This window comes from Oncorhynchus mykiss, chromosome 9 (assembly GCF_057628025.1).
Source record: "Oncorhynchus mykiss isolate SJ-2025 chromosome 9, ASM5762802v1, whole genome shotgun sequence".
Taxonomy (NCBI): Eukaryota; Metazoa; Chordata; class Actinopteri; order Salmoniformes; family Salmonidae; genus Oncorhynchus; species Oncorhynchus mykiss.
Genome location: NC_143030.1, coordinates 72,176,249 through 72,197,659, shown reverse-complemented (window position 1 = coordinate 72,197,659; position 21,411 = coordinate 72,176,249). Strand labels below are relative to the sequence as shown.

At 47.6% G+C, this 21,411-nt stretch overlaps 1 protein-coding gene across 1 annotated transcript in view; it reads left to right on the top strand.

The window, feature by feature from the left end:
• The window catches only part of LOC110531244 (vasopressin V2 receptor), a 76,392-nt gene that overhangs the window by 29,155 nt on the left and 25,826 nt on the right, over positions 1 to 21,411 (top strand). Inside the window, exons 2-3 of the mRNA XM_036988772.2 lie at positions 9,650 to 10,038; positions 10,557 to 10,802. Coding sequence (XP_036844667.2) covers positions 9,652 to 10,038; positions 10,557 to 10,802 — 633 coding nt within the window. The 5' untranslated portion in view covers positions 9,650 to 9,651. The remainder of the gene's footprint in view (positions 1 to 9,649; positions 10,039 to 10,556; positions 10,803 to 21,411) is intronic.

Sequence of the window (21,411 nt, the reverse complement as noted above, 5' to 3'; positions counted from 1 at the left end):
GTATCTCACTGTAGTAGGCTGTGGGCTGTATCTCACTGTAGTAGTCTGTGGGCTGTATCTCACTGTAGTAGGCTGTATCTCCCTGTAGTAGTCTGTGGGCTGTATGTCCCTGTAGTAGTCTGTGGGCTGTATCTCACTGTAGTAGGCTGTTTCTCACTGTAGTAGGCTGTGGGCTGTATCTCACTGTAGTAGTCTGTGGGCTGTATCTCACTGTAGTAGTCTGTGGGCTGTATCTCACTGTAGTAGTCTGTGGGCTGTATCTCACTGTAGTAGTCTGTGGGCTGTATCTCACTGTAGTAGTCTGTGGGCTGTATCTCACTGTAGTAGTCTGTGGGCTGTATCTCACTGTAGTAGTCTGTAGGCTGTATCTCACTGTAGTAGTCTGTGGGCTGTATCTCACTGTAGTAGTCTGTGGGCTGTATCTCACTGTAGTAGTCTGTGGGCTGTATCTCACTGTAGTAGGCTGTGGGCTGTATCTCCCTGTAGTAGGCTGTGGGCTGTATCTCCCTGTAGTAGTCTGTGGGCTGTATCTCACTGTAGTAGTCTGTGGGCTGTATCTCACTGTAGTAGTCTGTGGGCTGTATCTCACTGTAGTAGTCTGTGGGCTGTATCTCACTGTAGTAGGCTGTGGGCTGTATCTCACTGTAGTAGTCTGTGGGCTGTATCTCACTGTAGTAGTCTGTGGGCTGTATCTCACTGTAGTAGTCTGTGGGCTGTATCTCACTGTAGTAGTCTGTGGGCTGTATCTCACTGTAGTAGTCTGTGGGCTGTATCTCACTGTAGTAGGCTGTGGGCTGTATCTCACTGTAGTAGTCTGAGGGCTGTATCTCCCTGTAGTAGTCTGAGGGCTGTATCTCCCTGTAGTAGTCTGTGGGCTGTATCTCACTGTAGTAGTCTGAGGGCTGTATCTCCCTGTAGTAGTCTGAGGGCTGTATCTCACTGTAGTAGTCTGTGGGCTGTATCTCACTGTAGTAGTCTGTGGGCTGTATCTCACTGTAGTAGTCTGTGGGCTGTATCTCACTGTAGTAGTCTGTGGGCTGTATCTCACTGTAGTAGTCTGTGGGCTGTATCTCACTGTAGTAGTCTGAGGGCTGTATCTCCCTGTAGTAGTCTGAGGGCTGTATCTCACTGTAGTAGTCTGAGGGCTGTATCTCCCTGTAGTAGTCTGAGGGCTGTATCTCACTGTAGTAGTCTGTGGGCTGTATCTCACTGTAGTAGTCTGTGGGCTGTATCTCACTGTAGTAGTCTGTGGGCTGTATCTCCCTGTAGTAGTCTGTAGACTGTATCTCCATGTAGTAGGCTGTGGGCTGTATCTCACTGTAGTAGTCTGAGGGCTGTATCTCACTGTAGTAGGCTGTGGGCTGTATCTCACTGTAGTAGTCTGTGGGCTGTATCTCCCTGTAGTAGTCTGAGGGCTGTATCTCCCTGTAGTAGGCTGTGGGCTGTATCTCCCTGTAGTAGTCTGTGGGCTGTATCTCACTGTAGTAGTCTGTGGGCTGTATCTCCCTGTAGTAGGCTGTGGGCTGTATCTCCCTGTAGTAGTCTGTGGGCTGTATCTCACTGTAGTAGGCTGTGGGCTGTGTTTCGGTTATTTGGATCTCCATTCACCTTCTTTTAGTTGTATTTGTTTACTGTTCATGTAACTAAATGTATAGTAGATTTTGTAATGCCTTTATCAATGTAATATTTTGTTTACTAGGCTGACTTGTTATGGCTGTTATGTTCTCTTTGCATTCATTCGTTCACAGCTTGTCAGTATTCTAAGCCAAACCTCTATTCAGTATTTTTGTTTGCATGCATAAATAACTTGGCTACTACTTTCAGCATTTAGTTTGAATTATTTTGGTGAGACATCTGACGGTATGGCTGCATTCACGTAAGCTGTATCGCTCTCGTAGCCTCTATTAATTACCATAACGGCTTTAGTGTGTAAGGTGCTGTCCATTGTGCTGACACAGTCCAGCGGAGATAGTCTTATAGGCTGTTATTTTAAAAAGTACTCAATCAATGGTCTTGGAGTTTCGGCACATGAACTTGATGTTTATTGTGGTTTTGCGTGATATAAGCAGGATTCAAAATAATTCCAACGCAAGAACCCTCCAAAATTGTGCCCCCCTCGCTGATTTTAAACTGTCACTTTATCCTGATATGGCCACATTCGCATATTGTACCACACACACACGGGTGTGCACTCACACACACACACACACACAGATGTACGAACGTACACGCGCACACACACACACACTTCAGAGAGAAAGAGACTGGTTCTGCTCTTCTTCTTCTCTCTTAATCACTCCCTGCCTGCTGAGCAGAGTGGGCCAGCCCATGGGCCAAGGTTAGAGCGATGCAGCTGTGTTGCGTTGTCACGCCTCTACAACTGAGCTGGGTTCAAATACTATTTGAAATCATTTCAAATACTTTATCTGTACTTGATTAAACTTGTCTGGCTTAATGGACCAATATAATATACCCAAAACGTTAAACCCTGCCCATCTGGTAATCTAGACAGTATAGTGCAAAAGCTCAAAGTATTTGAAAGATTTCAAATAGTATTTGAACCCAGGTCTTCTCTACAGATACATTCCTCTGGCAGAGAGCAGCACAGTTGGTAACACTTTAGAAGAATAGGTCATGCTGTATTATCACGCTTACCAGGCAGTATAAACATTATTTCTAGCAGCAAATTGCCCATTAAGTGGCTGTTGTAGAACTGATTGTAAACCTTGTAATTTCTTGTTAGTCATACCCAATTAAGAAATAATATGAGTGGAGCTGTGTAAGTTTCCAAATATATATTACCAGAACAACCTGACCTCTATCTCTCAAAGTGAGTATTATACCCAGGTAGTGTGTTATTGTAAATAACTAGTGATTCTTAACTGACTCGCCTGGTTAAAGAAAGGTTATATACATGTAAATAAATACCGGTATATAAAACGTATATTCAGATGGATTTTACATCCCACTTCCTGATAACATCAGTCATGTCACACCTGTTGTCACCATGGTAATTCTAGAACCATTATGACCTAGTTACCTGTCCCTTCTTCTTCTTCTTCTTCTTCTTCTTCTTCTTCTTCTTCTTCTTTGATTGTCCACCTTCTCCTCCACCTGCCTTATCGTTCATCTGTCTTCACCTATTCTGTTATTCTTACACCTAATCTGGGTAGCTAGCCTCAGCTGCCACTACGCTCCCTCTATCCATACTCTCAGCACTCTCTCTTCCTCCACCACCCCTCTCTCTCTCTCTCCTCCTCCACCCCTCTCTCTCTCTCTCTCTCTCTCTCTCCTCCTCCTCCTCCCCCTCCTCCCCTCTCTCTCTCTCTGTCTGTTTATTTGGTCTCCCTATCCCACGACTCTGTTTCTCAAATTGTCAGTTTCATTCATATCAATTATATTTACTTTTGTGCTATTTATTTATAAATGGGAGAAAATAAACTGGATTTTATTGGGATCAAGAGAGGGTGTGATTGGAGGGGAGAGAAAGAATGTGAACATAGGAAGGCAAGAGAGAGAAAAAATATGAAAGAGAGAGAGAAAAAAGAGAGGGAGAGGAGGAATGTATGGGGTATAAACGAGGGATGAGTAAGATTATGAGAGTGAAGGATAGAGGGATAGAGATAGAGAGGGATACAGGCAGAGAAGGATAGAGAGAGAGAGAGAGAGAGAGAGAGAGAGAGAGAGAGAGAGATAGGGAGAGGGAGAGGGAGAGGGAGAGAGAGGGATACGGAGAAAGAGAGAGGGAGAGAGGGAGAGAGGGATACAGAGAGAGTGGGATAGAGGGAGAAGAAGTCATATCAAGCCGGAGAAAGTATGAGAATGAAAACAACTGAAAGCAGGATTTATGTCAGACAGAAGGAGAGTTAGACAGACAGACCAACAAACATACTGTAGAACTGTTACCAACACGAAATAACTGTTACCAACACTGTGACACTGTTACCAACACTGTGGAACTGTTACCAACATACACACTGTAGAACTGTTATCAACACTGTAGAACTGTTACCAACAGACACACTGTAGAACTGTTACCAACAGAGTAGAACTGTTACCAACAATGTAGAACTGTTACCAACCCAGTGGACCTGTTACCTACACTGTGGAACTGTTATCAACAGACACACTGTAGAACTGTTACCAACACTGTAGAACTGTTACCAACACTGTGGAACTGTTACCAACAGACACACTGTAGAACAATTACCAACACTGTGGAACTGTTACCAACACTGTATAACGGTTACCAACACTGTAGAACTGTTACCAACATACACACTGTAGAACTTTTACCAACACTGTAGAACTGTTCCCAACACTGTGGAATTGTTATGAACACTGTGGAACTGTTACCAACACTGTGGAACTGTTACCAACACTGTAGAATGGTTACCAACACTGTGGAACTGTTACCAACAGACACACTGTAGAACTGTTACCAACAATGTAGAACTGTTACCAACACTGTGGAACTGTTACCAACATACACACTGTAGAACTGTTATCAACACTGTAGAACTGTTACCAACAGACACACTGTAGAACTGTTACCAACAGAGTAGAACTGTTACCAACAATGAAAACATGTTACCAACCCAGTGGACCTGTTACCTACACTGTGGAACTGTTACCAACAGACACACTGTAGAACTGTTACCAACACTGTAGAACTGTTCCCAACACTGTGGAATTGTTATGAACACTGTGGAACTGTTACCAACACCGTGGAACTGTTACCAACACTGTAGAATGGTTACCAACACTGTGGAACTGTTACCAACAGACACACTGTAGAACAATTACCAACACTGTGGAACTGTTACCAACAGACACACTGTAGAACTGTTACAAACAGACACACTGTAGAACTGTTACCAAAACTGTAGAACAATTACCAACACTGTGGAACTGTTACCAACAGACACACTGTAGAACTGTTATCAACACTGTAGAACTGTTACCAACAGACACACTTTGGAACTGTTACCAACACTGTGGAACTGTTACCAATAGACACACTTTGGAACTGTTACCAACAGACACACTTTGGAACTGTTACCAATAGACACACTGTAGAACTGTTAACAACAGACTCACTGTGGAACTATTGCCAAAAGATACACTGTAGAACTGTTACCAACAGACACACTGTAGAACTGTTACCAACAGACACCCTGTATAACTGTTATCAACACTATAGAACTGTTTCCAACACTGTAGAACTGTTACCAACACTGTAAAACTCTTACCAACACTTTGGAACTGTTACCAACAGACACACTGTAGAACTGTCACCAACAGACACACTGCAGAACTGTTACCAACACTGTGGAACTGTTACCAACAGACACACTGTCGAACTGTTACCACCAGACACATGGTGGAACTGTTACCAACACTGTGGAACTGTTACCAACATACACACTGTAGAACTGTTATCAACACTGTAGAACTGTTACCAACAGACACACTGTAGAACTGTTACCAACAGAGTAGAACTGTTACCAACAATGTAGAACTGTTACCAACCCAGTGGACCTGTTACCTACACTGTGGAACTGTTATCAACAGACACACTGTAGAACTGTTACCAACACTGTAGAACTGTTACCAACACTGTGGAACTGTTACCAACAGACACACTGTAGAACAATTACCAACACTGTGGAACTGTTACCAACACTGTATAACGGTTACCAACACTGTAGAACTGTTACCAACATACACACTGTAGAACTTTTACCAACACTGTAGAACTGTTCCCAACACTGTGGAATTGTTATGAACACTGTGGAACTGTTACCAACACTGTGGAACTGTTACCAACACTGTAGAATGGTTACCAACACTGTGGAACTGTTACCAACAGACACACTGTAGAACTGTTACCAACAATGTAGAACTGTTACCAACACTGTGGAACTGTTACCAACATACACACTGTAGAACTGTTATCAACACTGTAGAACTGTTACCAACAGACACACTGTAGAACTGTTACCAACAGAGTAGAACTGTTACCAACAATGAAAACATGTTACCAACCCAGTGGACCTGTTACCTACACTGTGGAACTGTTACCAACAGACACACTGTAGAACTGTTACCAACACTGTAGAACTGTTCCCAACACTGTGGAATTGTTATGAACACTGTGGAACTGTTACCAACACCGTGGAACTGTTACCAACACTGTAGAATGGTTACCAACACTGTGGAACTGTTACCAACAGACACACTGTAGAACAATTACCAACACTGTGGAACTGTTACCAACAGACACACTGTAGAACTGTTACAAACAGACACACTGTAGAACTGTTACCAAAACTGTAGAACAATTACCAACACTGTGGAACTGTTACCAACAGACACACTGTAGAACTGTTATCAACACTGTAGAACTGTTACCAACAGACACACTTTGGAACTGTTACCAACACTGTGGAACTGTTACCAATAGACACACTTTGGAACTGTTACCAACAGACACACTTTGGAACTGTTACCAATAGACACACTGTAGAACTGTTAACAACAGACTCACTGTGGAACTATTGCCAAAAGATACACTGTAGAACTGTTACCAACAGACACACTGTAGAACTGTTACCAACAGACACCCTGTATAACTGTTATCAACACTATAGAACTGTTTCCAACACTGTAGAACTGTTACCAACACTGTAAAACTCTTACCAACACTTTGGAACTGTTACCAACAGACACACTGTAGAACTGTCACCAACAGACACACTGCAGAACTGTTACCAACACTGTGGAACTGTTACCAACAGACACACTGTCGAACTGTTACCACCAGACACATGGTGGAACTGTTACCAACACTGTGGAACTGTTACCAACACTGTATAACTGTTTCTAACACTGTAGAATGGTTACCAACACTGTGGAACTGTTACCAACACTGTGGAACTGTTACCAACAGACACACTGTATAACTGTTACCAACACTGTGGAACTGTTACCAACACTGCAGAACGGTTACCAACACTGTGGAATTGTTACCAACACTGTGGAATTGTTACCAACACTGTAGAACTGTTTCCAGCACTGTGGAACTGTTACCAACATACAAACTGTGGAACTGTTACCAACATACACAATGTATAACTGTTACCAACACTGTAGAACTGTTACCAACAGACACACTTTGGAACTGTTACCAACAGACACACTGTAGAACTGTTACCAATAGACACACTGTAGAACTGTTACCAACATTGTAGAACTGTTACCAACAGACACACTGTAGAACTGTTACCAACACTGTGGAACTATTGCCAACAGACACACTGTAGAACTGTCACCAACAGACACACAGTAGACCTGTTACCAACAGACACCCTATAGAACTGTTATCAACACTGTAGAACTGTTTCCAACACTGTAGAACTGTTACCAACACTGTAAAACTGTTACCAACACTTTGGACCTGTTACCAACAGACACACTGTAGAACTGTCACCAACAGACACAATGCAGAACTGTTACCAACACTGTTGAACTGTTACCAACAGACATACTGTAGAACTGTTACCACCAGACACAGTGTGGAACTGTTACCACCAGACACAGTGTGGAACTGTTACCACCAGACACAGTGTGGAACTGTTACCAACACTGTGGAACTGTTACCAACACTGTAGAACGGTTACCAACACTGTAGAATGGTTACCAACACTGTGGAACTGTTACCAACACTGTAGAACTATTAGCAAAAGCTTGGAACTGTTACCAACACTGTAGAACTGTTACCAATACTGTAGAACGGTTACCAACACTGTAGAATGGTTACCAACACTGTGGAACTGTTACCAACACTGTAGAACTATTAGCAAAAGCTTGGAACTGTTACCAACACTGTAGAACTGTTACCAACACTGTAGAACTGTTACCTACACTGTGGAACTGTTAACTGTTACCAACACTGTGGAACTGTTACCAACACTGAGGAACTGTTACCAACACTGTAGAATGGTTACCAACACTGTGGAACTGTTAACTGTTACCAACACTGTGGAACTGTTACCAACACTGAGGAACTGTTACCAACACTGTAGAACTGTTACCAACATTGTGGAACTGTTACCAACACTGTGGAACTGTCACCAACAGACGCACTGTAGAACTGTTGCCAACACTGTAGAACTGTTACCAACACTGTGGAACTGTTCCCAACACTGTGGAATTGTTACCAACACTGTGAAACTGTTACCAACACTGTAGAACTGTTTCCAACACCGTAGCGGTTACTGATCTGTAGAACGGTTACCAACACTGTGGAACTGTTACCAACAGACACACTGTAGAACTGTTACCAACACTGTAGAACTGTTACCAACACAATTGAACTGTTACCAACACTGTGGAACTGTTACCAACACTGTAGAACTGTTACCAACACAATTGAACTGTTACCAACACTGTAGAACGGTTACCAACACTGTAGAACTGTTATCAACACTGTGGAACTGTTACCAACACTGTGGAACTGTTACCAACATACACACTGTAGAACTGTTACCAACATACACACTTTGGAACTTTTACCAACACTGTAGAACTGTTACCAACACTGTATAACTTTTACCAACACTGTATAACTGTTACCAACACTGTAGAACTGTTACCAACACTGTGGAACTGTTACCAACAGACATAGATGGGTTGGCTGACAACATCACAAAAACGATGTGCGCACTTCCATAGCGCAGAAGTCAACCTGTTGTTGTGATTCTGGATGTTTTGACTGATTTCATATCAATGTTAATATGACTAACATTTGCTATCTAGATAACCAACATATGTAACAATGTATTTGACAAACAAGTGCTAATTGTGCTAATTTATTTATGTTTTCAATTAACATTGGAAACAAAATATAGCTTACATGTTGTCAATAATTTAAGCCAACCCGTTCTATTTTGTCCCATAGTTGCGCACACCTTGATTTAGTTGCTAAACAACCAACCCGTCTATACTGTAGAAGTGTTCCATAAAAGCACAGCTTTACTGACCTACATACACACTGACAGGAAATATGCAATACGTTGAAAAGTTGAATCACTTGACAATATTTGACTTGTTTGATTAAATATTGTGTTTGACTGTATTGTTCAAACATAATAATTTTGTGGTAATGGTGATGAATGATAAGGCCGTCAAATGTTTGTTTTATTACAAGACAATGAAATGACCTGTAAAAGTTATTTAAATCTTCATGACAAAACCTACCAGGAAGATCACAATCAATGAAACAAAGAGTCTGCGCTGGCCCTAATGGGGCCTATTTTAGTGCTCTGTCTCTCTCTTGCTGTCTCTATCGCTCTATATATATATCTCTCTCTCTCTCTCTCTCACTCTTTGTCTGGCTGTCTCACTCACTCACTCACTCACTCACTCTCCCTCTGTCTCTCTCGCTCTTCCATTTCCTTATTTTAACGTAAACAAACAAGGTAAGCTTGTGACTCGCATGCTCCTTGTAGAGACCGGAGTTGGGATTTAGCACTCCGTTATTTCCACAGGCCCTCTGTGCCCTCTCCCTCCACAAACAAACTCAGGAAGCGATTTTATCGTATTATTTTTCTAAGGTTTCTGTTGTTTTATTTTTGTTATTACTTAGGCATGGAAAGTATCTCAGAGAAAACGGGTTGGGATGGATTAGGCCACTCCTCTCTGACATCTGCGACGGCAGGAAGAAACAACCTCACTTCCTCCCTCTTCTCCGACTTCACGTCCCTCAACAGTTCTCATGGAGGCGCAGGGTCCTACTATTGGATTATCCCAGAGAACGCCTCAACCACCACACCCCAAGCCTTACCCCAGCCCAGGGTGAGGGATCTGGGCCTGGCCCGGGCCGAGATAGGGGTGCTGGGCCTGGTACTGGCCCTGACTACCCTGGGAAACGGCTTTGTACTGTGGGTGCTGCTTCGCAGGAGGAAACAAAACGCTCCCATGCACCTGTTCATGGTCAACCTGTGTCTTGCTGACCTGGTGGTGGCGCTGTTCCAGGTGAGACTGACATCTCAGGGTATGGAGTCGACTCCAGTTTTCTTGAGATTGATCCCAACCCTGTTCTGGTTGCTAGGCACCACATTGGTGTACTCAAAATCAGTAGCCTATGAGTGATCTATGTAATGAGGACATATTGTTACGGTACAGCTAGCTAGCATGACCACTCTAGTATGTTTACTAATGGCTTTGATTATAACAATATGAATGAGTCAACTATTCCCCAACCCTCTAACGCACTGACATACTGGCTGCACTTATGTATTGAGTGTGGACCTGTCAGTTAAGCACACATTCGCCCACCATTGTGTGGTGGACTGGGCGCAGTTCTCAAAACACAATGGAAATGGCCTGATCATTCAAATAAATATTATTTTTTATTCCATTGCTTTAGGAGCTAGTCTACTCTGTTTCTATATTCACACTAGCATCATGTATTGATTAATGGATTCTAAGTAGTATGCTAGTATCTAACATAGCAAAGTTTAATATCCTCCTGTTTCCTGTCCGTCCCTTAGGTACTTCCCCAGCTGGTATGGGACATCACAGGAAGGTTCCAGGGGCCGGATTTTCTGTGTCGCTCAGTAAAGTACCTGCAGATCGTAGGGATGTTCGCGTCCTCCTACATGATCGTTGCCATGACGGTAGATCGGCACTATGCCATCTGCTGCCCACTACAAGCCTACCGTGGTGGGTCTGTGTCACGCTGGAACACCCCTATCATGACGGCCTGGGGCTTGGCCCTACTGCTCTCCATACCACAGGTAGGAACGCTATCACTGCCCCCTGACCCTAACCCTGACCCTAACCCCGACCCTAACCCTGACCCCAACCCTGACCCTGACCCTAACCCTGACCCTAACCCTAACCCCGACCCTAAACCTGACCCTAACCCTATCATGGGGTCTGACCCTACTTCTCTCCAAACCACAGGTAGGTACTGTAGGGGACATTAAACCTACCCATAGCCTCATGTTCACATCCCAGCTCAACCCTAACCCTAGCCTCATGTCCAAATCCCAGCTCAACCCTAACCCTAGCCTCATCCCTAACCCTAGACTCATGTTCCCATCCCAGCTCAACCCTAACCCTAGCCTCATCCCCAACCCTCATCCACATCCCAGCTCAACCCTAACCCTAGCATCATCCCTAACCCTCATCCACATCCCAGCTCAACCCTAACCCTAGCCTCATCCCTAACCCTAGCCTCATGTCCACATCCCAGCTCAACCCTAACCCTAGCCTCATCCCCAACCCTAGTCTCAAGTCCACATCCCAGCTCAACCCTAACCCTAGCCTCATCCCTAACCCTAGCCTCATGTCCACATCCCAGCTCAACCCTAACCCTAGCCTCATGTCCACATCCCGGCTCAACCCTAACCCTAGCCTCATCCCCAACCCTAGTCTCATGTCCACATCCCAGCTCAACCCTAACCCTAGCCTCATCCCTAACCCTAGCCTCATGTCCACATCCCAGCTCAACCCTAACCCTAGCCTCATCCCTAACCCTAGCCTCATGTCCACATCCCAGCTCAACCCTAACCCTAGCCTCATGTCCACATCCCAGCTCAACCTTAACCCTAGCCTCATCCCTAACCCTAGCCTCATGTCCACATCCCAGCTCAACCCTAACCCTAGCCTCATGTCCACATCCCAGCTCAACCCTAACCCTAGCCTCATCCCTACCCCTAGCCTCATGTCCACATCCCAGCTCAACCCTAACCCTAGCCTCATCCCTAACCCTAGCCTCATGTCCACATCCCAGCTCAACCCTAACCCTAGCCTCATCCCTAACCCTAGCCTCATGTTCCCATCCCAGCTCAACCCTAACCCTAGCCTCATCCCTAACCCTCATCCACATCCCTGCTCAACCCTAACCCTAGCCTCATCCCTAACCCTCATCCACATCCCAGCTCAACCCTAACCCTAGCCTCATCCCTAACCCTAGCCTCATGTCCACATCCCAGCTCAACCCTAATCCTAGCCTCATCCCTAACCCTAGCCTCATGTCCACATCCCAGCTCAACCCTAACCCTAGCCTCATCCCTAACCCTAGCCTCATGTCCACATCCCAGCTCAACCCTAACCCTAGCCTCATCCCTAACCCTAGCCTCATGTCCACATCCCAGCTCAACCCTAACCCTAGCCTCATCCCTAACCCTAGCCTCATGTCCACATCCCAGCTCAACCCTAACCCTAGCCTCATGTCCACATCCGAGCTCAACCCTAACCCTAGCCTCATCCCTAACCCTAGCCTCATGTCCACATCCCAGCTCAACCCTAACCCTAGCCTCATGTCCACAACCCAGCTCAACCCTAACCCTAGCCTCATCCCTAACCCTAGCCTCATGTCCAAATCCCAGCTCAACCCTAACCCTAGCCTCATCCCTAACCCTAGACTCATGTTCCCATCCCAGCTCAACCCTAACCCTAGCCTCATCCCTAACCCTCATCCACATCCCAGCTCAACCCTAACCCTAGCCTCATGTCCAAATCCCAGCTCAACCCTAACCCTAGCCTCATCCCTAACCCTAGACTCATGTTCCCATCCCAGCTCAACCCTAACCCTAGCCTCATCCCTAACCCTCATCCACATCCCAGCTCAACCCTAACCCTAGCCTCATGTCCACATCCCAGCTCAACCCTAACCCTAGCCTCATGTCCACATCCCAGCTCAACCCTAACCATAGCCTCATCCCTACCCCTAGCCTCATGTCCACATCCCAGCTCAACCCTAACCCTAGCCTCATCCCTAACCCTAGCCTCATGTCCACATCCCAGCTCAACCCTAACCCTAGCCTCATCCCTAACCCTAGCCTCATGTTCCCATCCCAGCTCAACCCTAACCCTAGCCTCATCCCTAATCCTCATCCACATCCCAGCTCAACCCTAACCCTAGCCTCATCCCTAACCCTCATCCACATCCCAGCTCAACCCTAACCCTAGCCTCATCCCTAACCCTAGCCTCATGTCCACATCCCAGCTCAACCCTAATCCTAGCCTCCTCCCTAACCCTAGCCTCATGTCCACATCCCAGCTCATCCCTAACCCTAGCCTCATCCCTAACCCTAGCCTCATGTCCACATCCCAGCTCAACCCTAACCCTAGCCTCATCCCTAACCCTAGCCTCATGTCCACATCCCAGCTCAACCCTAACCCTAGCCTCATGTCCACATCCGAGCTCAACCCTAACCCTAGCCTCATCCCTAACCCTAGCCTCATGTCCACATCCCAGCTCAACCCTAACCCTAGCCTCATGTCCACAACCCAGCTCAACCCTAACCCTAGCCTCATCCCTAACCCTAGCCTCATGTCCAAAACCCAGCTCAACCCTAACCCTAGCCTCATCCCTAACCCTAGACTCATGTTCCCATCCCAGCTCAACCCTAACCCTAGCCTCATGTCCACATCCCAGCTCAACCCTAATCCTAGCCTCATCCCTAACCCTAGCCTCATGCCCACATCCCAGCTCAACCCTAACCCTAGCCTCATCCTTAACCCTAGCCTCATGTCCACATCCCAGCTCAACCCTAACCCTAGCCTCATCCCTAACCCTAGCCTCATGTCCACATCCCAGCTCAACCCTAACCCTAGCCTCATGTCCACATCCCAGCTCAACCCTAACCCTAGCCTCATCCCTAACCCTAGCCTCATGTCCACATCCCAGCTCAACCCTAACTCTAGCCTCATCCCTAACCCTAGCCTCATGTCCACATCCCAGCTCAACCCTAACCCTAGCCTCATGTCCACATCCCAGCTCAACCCTAACCCTAGCCTCATCCTTAACCCTAGCCTCATGTCCACATCCCAGCTCAACCCTAACCTTAGCCTCATGTCCACAACCCAGCTCAACCCTAACCCTAGCCTCATCCCTAACCCTAGCCTCATGTCCAAATCCCAGCTCAACCCTAACCCTAGCCTCATCCCTAACCCTAGCCTCATGTCCACATCCCAGCTCAACCCTAACCCTAGCCTCATCCCTAACCCTAGCCTCATGACCACATCCCAGCTCAACCCTAACCCTAGCCTCATGTCCACATCCCAGCTCAACCCTAACCCTAGCCTCATCTCTAACCCTAGCCTCATGTCCACATCCCAGCTCAACCCTAACCCTAGCCTCATCCCTAACCCTAGCCTCATGTCCACATCCCGGCTCAACCCTAACCCTAGCCTCATCCCTAACCCTAGCCTCATGTCCACATCCCGGCTCAACCCTAACCCTAGCCCTTACATGACAGCCTCTGCCTACTTACCGTTGATTTAAGCTTGACCACCGTTGACTTCACCCAACAAACCTTGAGGTAGAGCTGCCCTCAGAACAAGATGGAGGTCGAGCTGCCCTCAGGACAAGATGGAGGTAGAGCTGCCCTCAGAACAAGATGGAGGTAGAGCTGCCCTCAGGACAAGATGGCGGTAGAGCTGCCCTCAGAACAAGATGGAGGTAGAGCTGCCCTCAGGACAAGATGGAGGTAGAGCTGCCCTCAGAACAAGATGGAGGTAGAGCTGCCCTCAGAACAAGATGGAGGTAGAGCTGCCCTCAGGACAAGATGGAGGTAGAGCTGCCCTCAGAACAAGATGGAGGTAGAGCTGCCCTCAGGACAAGATGGAGGTAGAGCTGCCCTCAGAACAAGATGGAGGTAGAGCTGCCCTCAGAACAAGATGGAGGTAGAGCTGCCCTCAGGACAAGATGGAGGTAGAGCTGCCCTCAGAACAAGATGGAGGTAGAGCTGCCCTCAGGACAAGATGGAGGTAGAGCTGCCCTCAGAACAAGATGGAGGTAGAGCTGCCCTCAGAACAAGATGGAGGTAGAGCTGCCCTCAGAACAAGATGGAGGTAGAGCTGCCCTCAGGACAAGATGGGGGTAGAGCTGCCCTCAGAACAAGATGGAGGTAGAGCTGCCCTCAGGACAAGATGGAGGTAGAGCTGCCCTCAGAACAAGATGGAGGTAGAGCTGCCCTCAGAACAAGATGGAGGTAGAGCTGCCCTCAGGACAAGATGGAGGTATAGCTGCCCTCAGAATAAGATGGAGGTAGAGCTGCCCTCAGAACAAGATGGAGGTAGAGCTGCCCTCAGAACAAGATGGAGGTAGAGCTGCCCTCAGAACAAGATGGAGGTAGACCTGCTCTCAGGACAAGATGGAGGTAGAGCTGCCCTCAGAACAAGATGGAGGTAGAGCTGCCCTCAGAACAAGATGGAGGTAGAGCTGCCCTCAGGACAAGATGGAGGTAGAGCTGCCCTCAGAACAAGATGGAGGTAGAGCTGCCCTCAGAACAAGATGGAGGTAGAGCTGCCCTCAGGACAAGATGGAGGTAGAGCTGCCCTCAGAACAAGATGGAGGTAGAGCTGCCCTCAGGACAAGATGGAGGTAGAGCTGCCCTCAGGACAAGATGGAGGTAGAGCTGCCCTCAGGACAAGATGGAGGTAGAGCTGCCCTCAGAACAAGATGGAGGTAGAGCTGCCCTCAGAACAAGATGGAGGTAGAGCTGCTCTCAGGACAAGATGGAGGTAGAGCTGCCCTCAGAATAAGATGGAGGTAGAGCTGCCCTCAGAACAAGATGGAGGTAGAGCTGCCCTCAGAACAAGATGGAGGTAGAGCTGCCCTCAGAACAAGATGGAGGTAGAGCTGCCCTCAGGACAAGATGGAGGTAGAGCTGCCCTCAGGACAAGATGGAGGTAGAGCTGCCCTCAGGACAAGATGGAGGTAGAGCTGCCCTCAGAACAAGATGGAGGTAGAGCTGCCCTCAGAACAAGATGGAGGTAGAGCTGCCCTCAGAACAAGATGGGGGTAGAGCTGCCCTCAGAAGAAGATGGGGGTAGAGCTGCCCTCAGAACAAGATGGGGGTAGAGCTGCCCTCAGAAGAAGATGGGGGTAGAGCTGCCCTCAGAAGAAGATGGAGGTAGAGCTGCCCTCAGAACAAGATGGGGGTAGAGCTGCCCTCAGAAGAAGATGGGGGTAGAGCTGCCCTCAGGACAAGATGGAGGTAGAGCTGCCCTCAGGACAAGATGGAGGTAGAGCTGCCCTCAGGACAAGATGGAGGTAGAGCTGCCCTCAGAACAAGATGGAGGTAGAGCTGCCCTCAGAACAAGATGGAGGTAGAGCTGCCCTCAGAACAAGATGGGGGTAGAGCTGCCCTCAGAAGAAGATGGGGGTAGAGCTGCCCTCAGAACAAGATGGGGGTAGAGCTGCCCTCAGAAGAAGATAGAATAAATAGAATAGAATAAAAGTAGATTTCCCATCCAGGATGGAAATGTATACTTGGCATCACCTGACATTAAAATAATCACATGCACATACATTGTCACATCACACACACTTAAACCAGTCAGTCCATCCTACTGCGTAAACTGAAAACATAGAGGACATTGATACATTCGCTCACAAATGACTACTGCTCCAACTGCACTGGATAGATGAGTACATATACCGGTACAATTTACACTGCAGTTAGTAGTCCTACAGCACAAGCAACAGCACTTGGCCTGAAGCGTCTGCCAGAGGGAAACCTTACGAATTGAGGGTGTAGTAGAGGGTGGGAGGGGTCTGCCCCTGAGGGTGTAGAGGGTGGGAGGGGTCTCCACCTGAGGGTGTAGAGGGTGGGAGGGGTCTCCACCTGAGGGTGTAGAGGGTGGGAGGGGTCTCCACCTGAGGGTGTAGAGTGAGGGAGGGGTCTCCACCTGAGGGTGTAGTAGAGGGTGGGAGGGGTCTCCACCTGAGGGTGTAGAGGGTGGGAGGGGTCTCCATCTGAGGGTGTAGAGGGTGGGAGGGGTCTCCACCTGAGGGTGTAGAGGGTGGGAGGGGTCTCCACCTGAGGGTGTAGAGGGTGGGAGGGGTCTCCACCTGAGGGTGTAGAGGGTGGGAGGGGTCTCCACCTGAGGGTGTAGAGTGAGGGAGGGGTCTCCACCTGAGGGTGGAGTAGAGGGTGGGAGGCGTCTCCACCTGAGGGTGTAGAGGGTGGGAGGGGTCTCCATCTGAGGGTGTAGAGGGTGGGAGGGGTCTCCAACTGAGGGTGTAGAGGGTGGGAGGGGTCTCCACCTGAGGGTGTAGAGGGTGGGAGGGGTCGCCCACGTGTCTTCTTTTTGGAGGGTGTAGAGGGTGGGAGGGGTCTCCACCTGAGGGTGTAGAGGGTGGGAGGGGTCGCCCACGTGTCTTCTTTTTGGTTGCCTTGTGGAACAGACTGCTCAAATGTGCCTGTGATCAACCAGTTACTTTGCTGGCTGTGTTTACTATTCCAGTCAGTTTGCTTTTGTTCCTCACGCTCAGATGACCAAACTGTCATATTGAACATGAGGATGCTCTCCACCAAGCTGCTGTACACCCTCTCAAGAACATCCTGGCTGACCCCAAACCCTTTCAATTTCCTGATTAGAAACAGGCACGGGCAAATGTCTGCATTCTCTGTAAAGCTCAGCTTGTCCTCAATTTGTGTTCCTAGGTCTTTGAAACGCTCAAACATCTCCACTGGACCCTCTGTGGTCAGTTAATCAGAGAGGGCCCCATTCCTGAGGACCCTCTGTGGTCAGGGTCAGTTAATCAGAGAGGGCCCCATTCCTGAGGACCCTCTGTGGTCAGGGTCAGTTAATCAGAGAGGGCCCCATTCCTGAGGACCCTCTGTGGTCAGGGTCAGTTAATCAGAGAGGGCCCCATTCCTGAGGACCCTCTGTGGTCAGGGTCAGTTAATCAGAGAGGGCCCCTTTCCTGAGGACCCTCTGTGGTCAGGGTCAGTTAATCAGAGAGGGCCCCATTCCTGAGGACCCTCTGTGGTCAGGGTCAGTTAATCAGAGAGCGCCCCATTCCTGAGGACCCTCTGTGGTCAGGGTCAGTTAATTTAGAGAGGGCCCCATTCCTGAGGACCCTCTGTGGTCAGGGTCAGTTAATCAGAGAGGGCCCCATTAATGAGGACCCTCTGTGGTCAGTCAGTTAAAAAGTCCATGATCCAACATGTGAGGCCTCCGGTGACATTCAAGTCCAGCAGTCATTTCAGCAGTGTGTGTATATGCATTGTATTGAAAGCTGAACTAAAATCAATAACTAAAATGTGTGCATATGATTTTGCATGTTGAAGGTTCCATGTTCACCAAGGTCAGGGTAGCATCCTCAGTCTTCCTCTGTGCCTTATAGGTCCCGATGCTTTGTGTGGCTTAATATGTGACAGGCATGAGGCCACCTTGTTCTCTGGTATCTGAACAGGAGAGGAATTGGGGATGCTGTCACATATTTGGTTGACATTCGTCTTTAAAAATCAACGGTGTCAAATCTTCCTTAAGGTCATTTACAAAGGATGTACAGTCTGCAATGTGATTGTTCTCTGTTCTCTTCCTCTCTCCTCCCATCACTGCATTCCGTCCCATGCTTGTCTTGGATTCTTCTCTGTTCTCTTCCTCTCTCCTCCCATCATTGCATTCCGTCCCATGCTTGTCTTGGATTGTTCTCTGTTCTCTTCCTCTCTCCTCCCATCATTGCATTCCGTCCCATGCTTGTTTTGGATTGTTCTCTGTTCTCTTCCTCTCTCCTCCCATCATTGCATTCTGTCCCATGCTTGTCTTGGATTGTTCTCTGTTCTCTTCCTCTCTCCGCCCATCATTGCATTCCGTCCCATGCTTGTCTTGGATTGTTCTCTGTTCTCCTCCTCTCTCCTCCCATCATTGCATTCCTTCCCATGCTTGTCTTGGATTGTTCTCTGTTCTCTTCCTCTCTCTTCCCATCACTGCATTCCGTCCCATGCTTGTCTTGGATTGTTCTCTGTTCTCTTCCTCTCTCCTCCCATCACTGCATTCCGTCCCATGCTTGTCTTGGATTGTTCTCTGTTCTCTTCCTCTCTCCTCCCATCACTGCATTCCGTCCCATGCTTGTCTTGGATTGTTCTCTGTTCTCTTCCTCTCTCCGCCCATCATTGCATTCCGTCCCATGCTTGTCTTGGATTGCCTGTACAGAACCTCTGCTCCACTTTTAGCTTTCCACATGTTTGACCTAAATTAATTTTCTTTCTCCTTTACAGCATCCGTATCTACTTTCAGGAAAGAAAACTTAATTTAATTTTCAATTTCTTAGACACCCTTGGCTTGTTTTAGGGAAATACTCTGACAAATGTTGTGTTAATGACAGCATCCTCACAGAACTGGATGTAAGATGTGATATTGTCTGTCAACTCATGGGGTTCCCTACAACAGTCAAAGAACCCCCCACAGTCTGTGACATAAAGCAGTCTTTGAGCTCCTCCCTGCTCTCCTCTTTCCATGCCTGAATGGATTTCTCTACAGGTTTTCTGCATTTCACTAGCTGGCTGTATCTCAATAGGAGACGGACAACGTTATGGTCTGATTTCCTGATGGATGCTCTGCACACTGCCTTGTATGTGTCATCTATGTTGCCACAACACTGTTCCACAATGTGCGTTGAGCGAGTCGGACAAGTGACGTACTGTTGCAGAGTGGGGAGGAGAGAGCGTATTAAAATCCCCAAGCACAAATGCTGTCTGGTCAGCCGATCGTGAAATTGAAGCATTGAACCAGTCTGTAATCCTGTCAGCAGCTTCCTTATTGTTAGGTCCAGGCACGTACACTATATATACACTGCTCAAAAAAATAAAGGGAATACTAAAATAACACATCCTAGATCTGAATGAATGAAATATTCTTAATAAATACTTTTTTCTTTACATATTTGAATGTGCGGACAACAAAATCACACAAAAGTTATCAATGGAAATCAAATTTATCAACCCATGGAGGTCTGGATTTGGAGTCACACTCAAAATGAAAGTGGAAAACCACACTACAGGCTGATCCAACTTTGATGTAATGTCCTTAAAACAAGTCAAAATGAGGCTCAGTAGTGTGTGTGGCCTCCATGTGCCTGTATGACCTCCCTACAACGCCTGGGCATGCTCCTGATGAGGTGGCGGATGGTCTCCTGAGGGATCTCCTCCCAGACCTGGACTAAAGCATCCGCCAACTCCTGGACAGTCTGTGGTGCAACGTGGCGTTGGTGGATGGAGCGAGACATGATGTCCCAGATGTGCTCAATTGGATTCAGGTTTGAGGAATGGGCGGGCCAGTCCATAGCATCAATGCCTTCTTCTTGCAGGAACTGCTGACACACTCCAACCACATGAGGTCTAGCATTGTCTTGCATTAGGAGGAACCAAGGGCCAACTGCACCAGCATATGGTCTCACAAGGGGTCTGAGGATCTCATCTTGGTACCTAATGGCAGTCAGGCTACCACTGGCGAGCACATGGAAGGCTGTGCGGCCCCCCAAAGAAATGCCACCCCACACCATGACTGACCCACCGCCAAACTGGTCATGCTGGAGGATGTTGCAGGCAGCAGAACGTTCTCCACGGCGTCTCCAGACTGTCACATCTGTCACATGTGCTCAGTGTGAACCTGCTTTCATCTGTGAAGAGCGGCGAATTTGCCAATCTTGGTGTTCTCTGGCAAATGCCAAACATCCTGCACGGTGTTGAGCTGTAAGCACAACCCCCACCTGTGGACGTCGGGCCCTCACACCACCCTCATGGAGTCTGTTTCTGACCATTTGAGCAGACACATGCACATTTGTGGCCTGCTGGAGGTCATTTTGCAGGGCTCTGGCAGTGCTCCTCCTGCTCCTCCTTGCACAAAGGCGGAGGTAGCGGTCCTGCTGCTGGGTTGTTGCCCTCTTACGGCCTCCTCCACGTCTCCTGATGTACTGGCCTGTCTCCTGGTAGCGCCTCCATGCTCTGGACACTATGCTGACAGACACAGCAAACCTTCTTGCCACAGCTAGCATTGATGTGCCATCCTGGATGAGCTGCACTACCTGAGAAACTTGTGTGGGTTGTAGACTCCATCTCATGCTACCACTAGAGTGAAAGCACCGCCAGCATTCAAAAGTGACCAAAACATCAGCCAGGAAGCATAGGAACTGAGAAGTGGTCTGTGGTTATCACCTGCAGAACCACTCCTTTATTGGGGGTGTCTTGCTAATTGCCTATAATTTCCACCTGTTGTCTATTCCATTTGCACAACAGCATGTGAAATGTATTGTCAATCAGTGTTGCTTCCTAAGTGGACAGTTTGATTTCACAGAAGTGTGATTGACTTGGAGTTACATTGTGTTGTTTAAGTGTTCCCTATATTTTTTTGAGCAGTGTATTTAAAAGTATGTGGACACCCCTTCAAATAAGTAGACTCGGCTATTTCTACCACACGTGTTGCTGACGGGTGTATAAAATCAAGCACACAGCCATGCAATCTCCATAGACAAACATAGCCAGTAGAATGACCTTACTGAAGAGCTCAGTGACTTTCAAAGTGACACTGTCATAGGATGCTTTCCAACAAGTCAATTTGTCAAATTTCTGCTTTGCTAGAGCTGCTCCGGTCAACTGT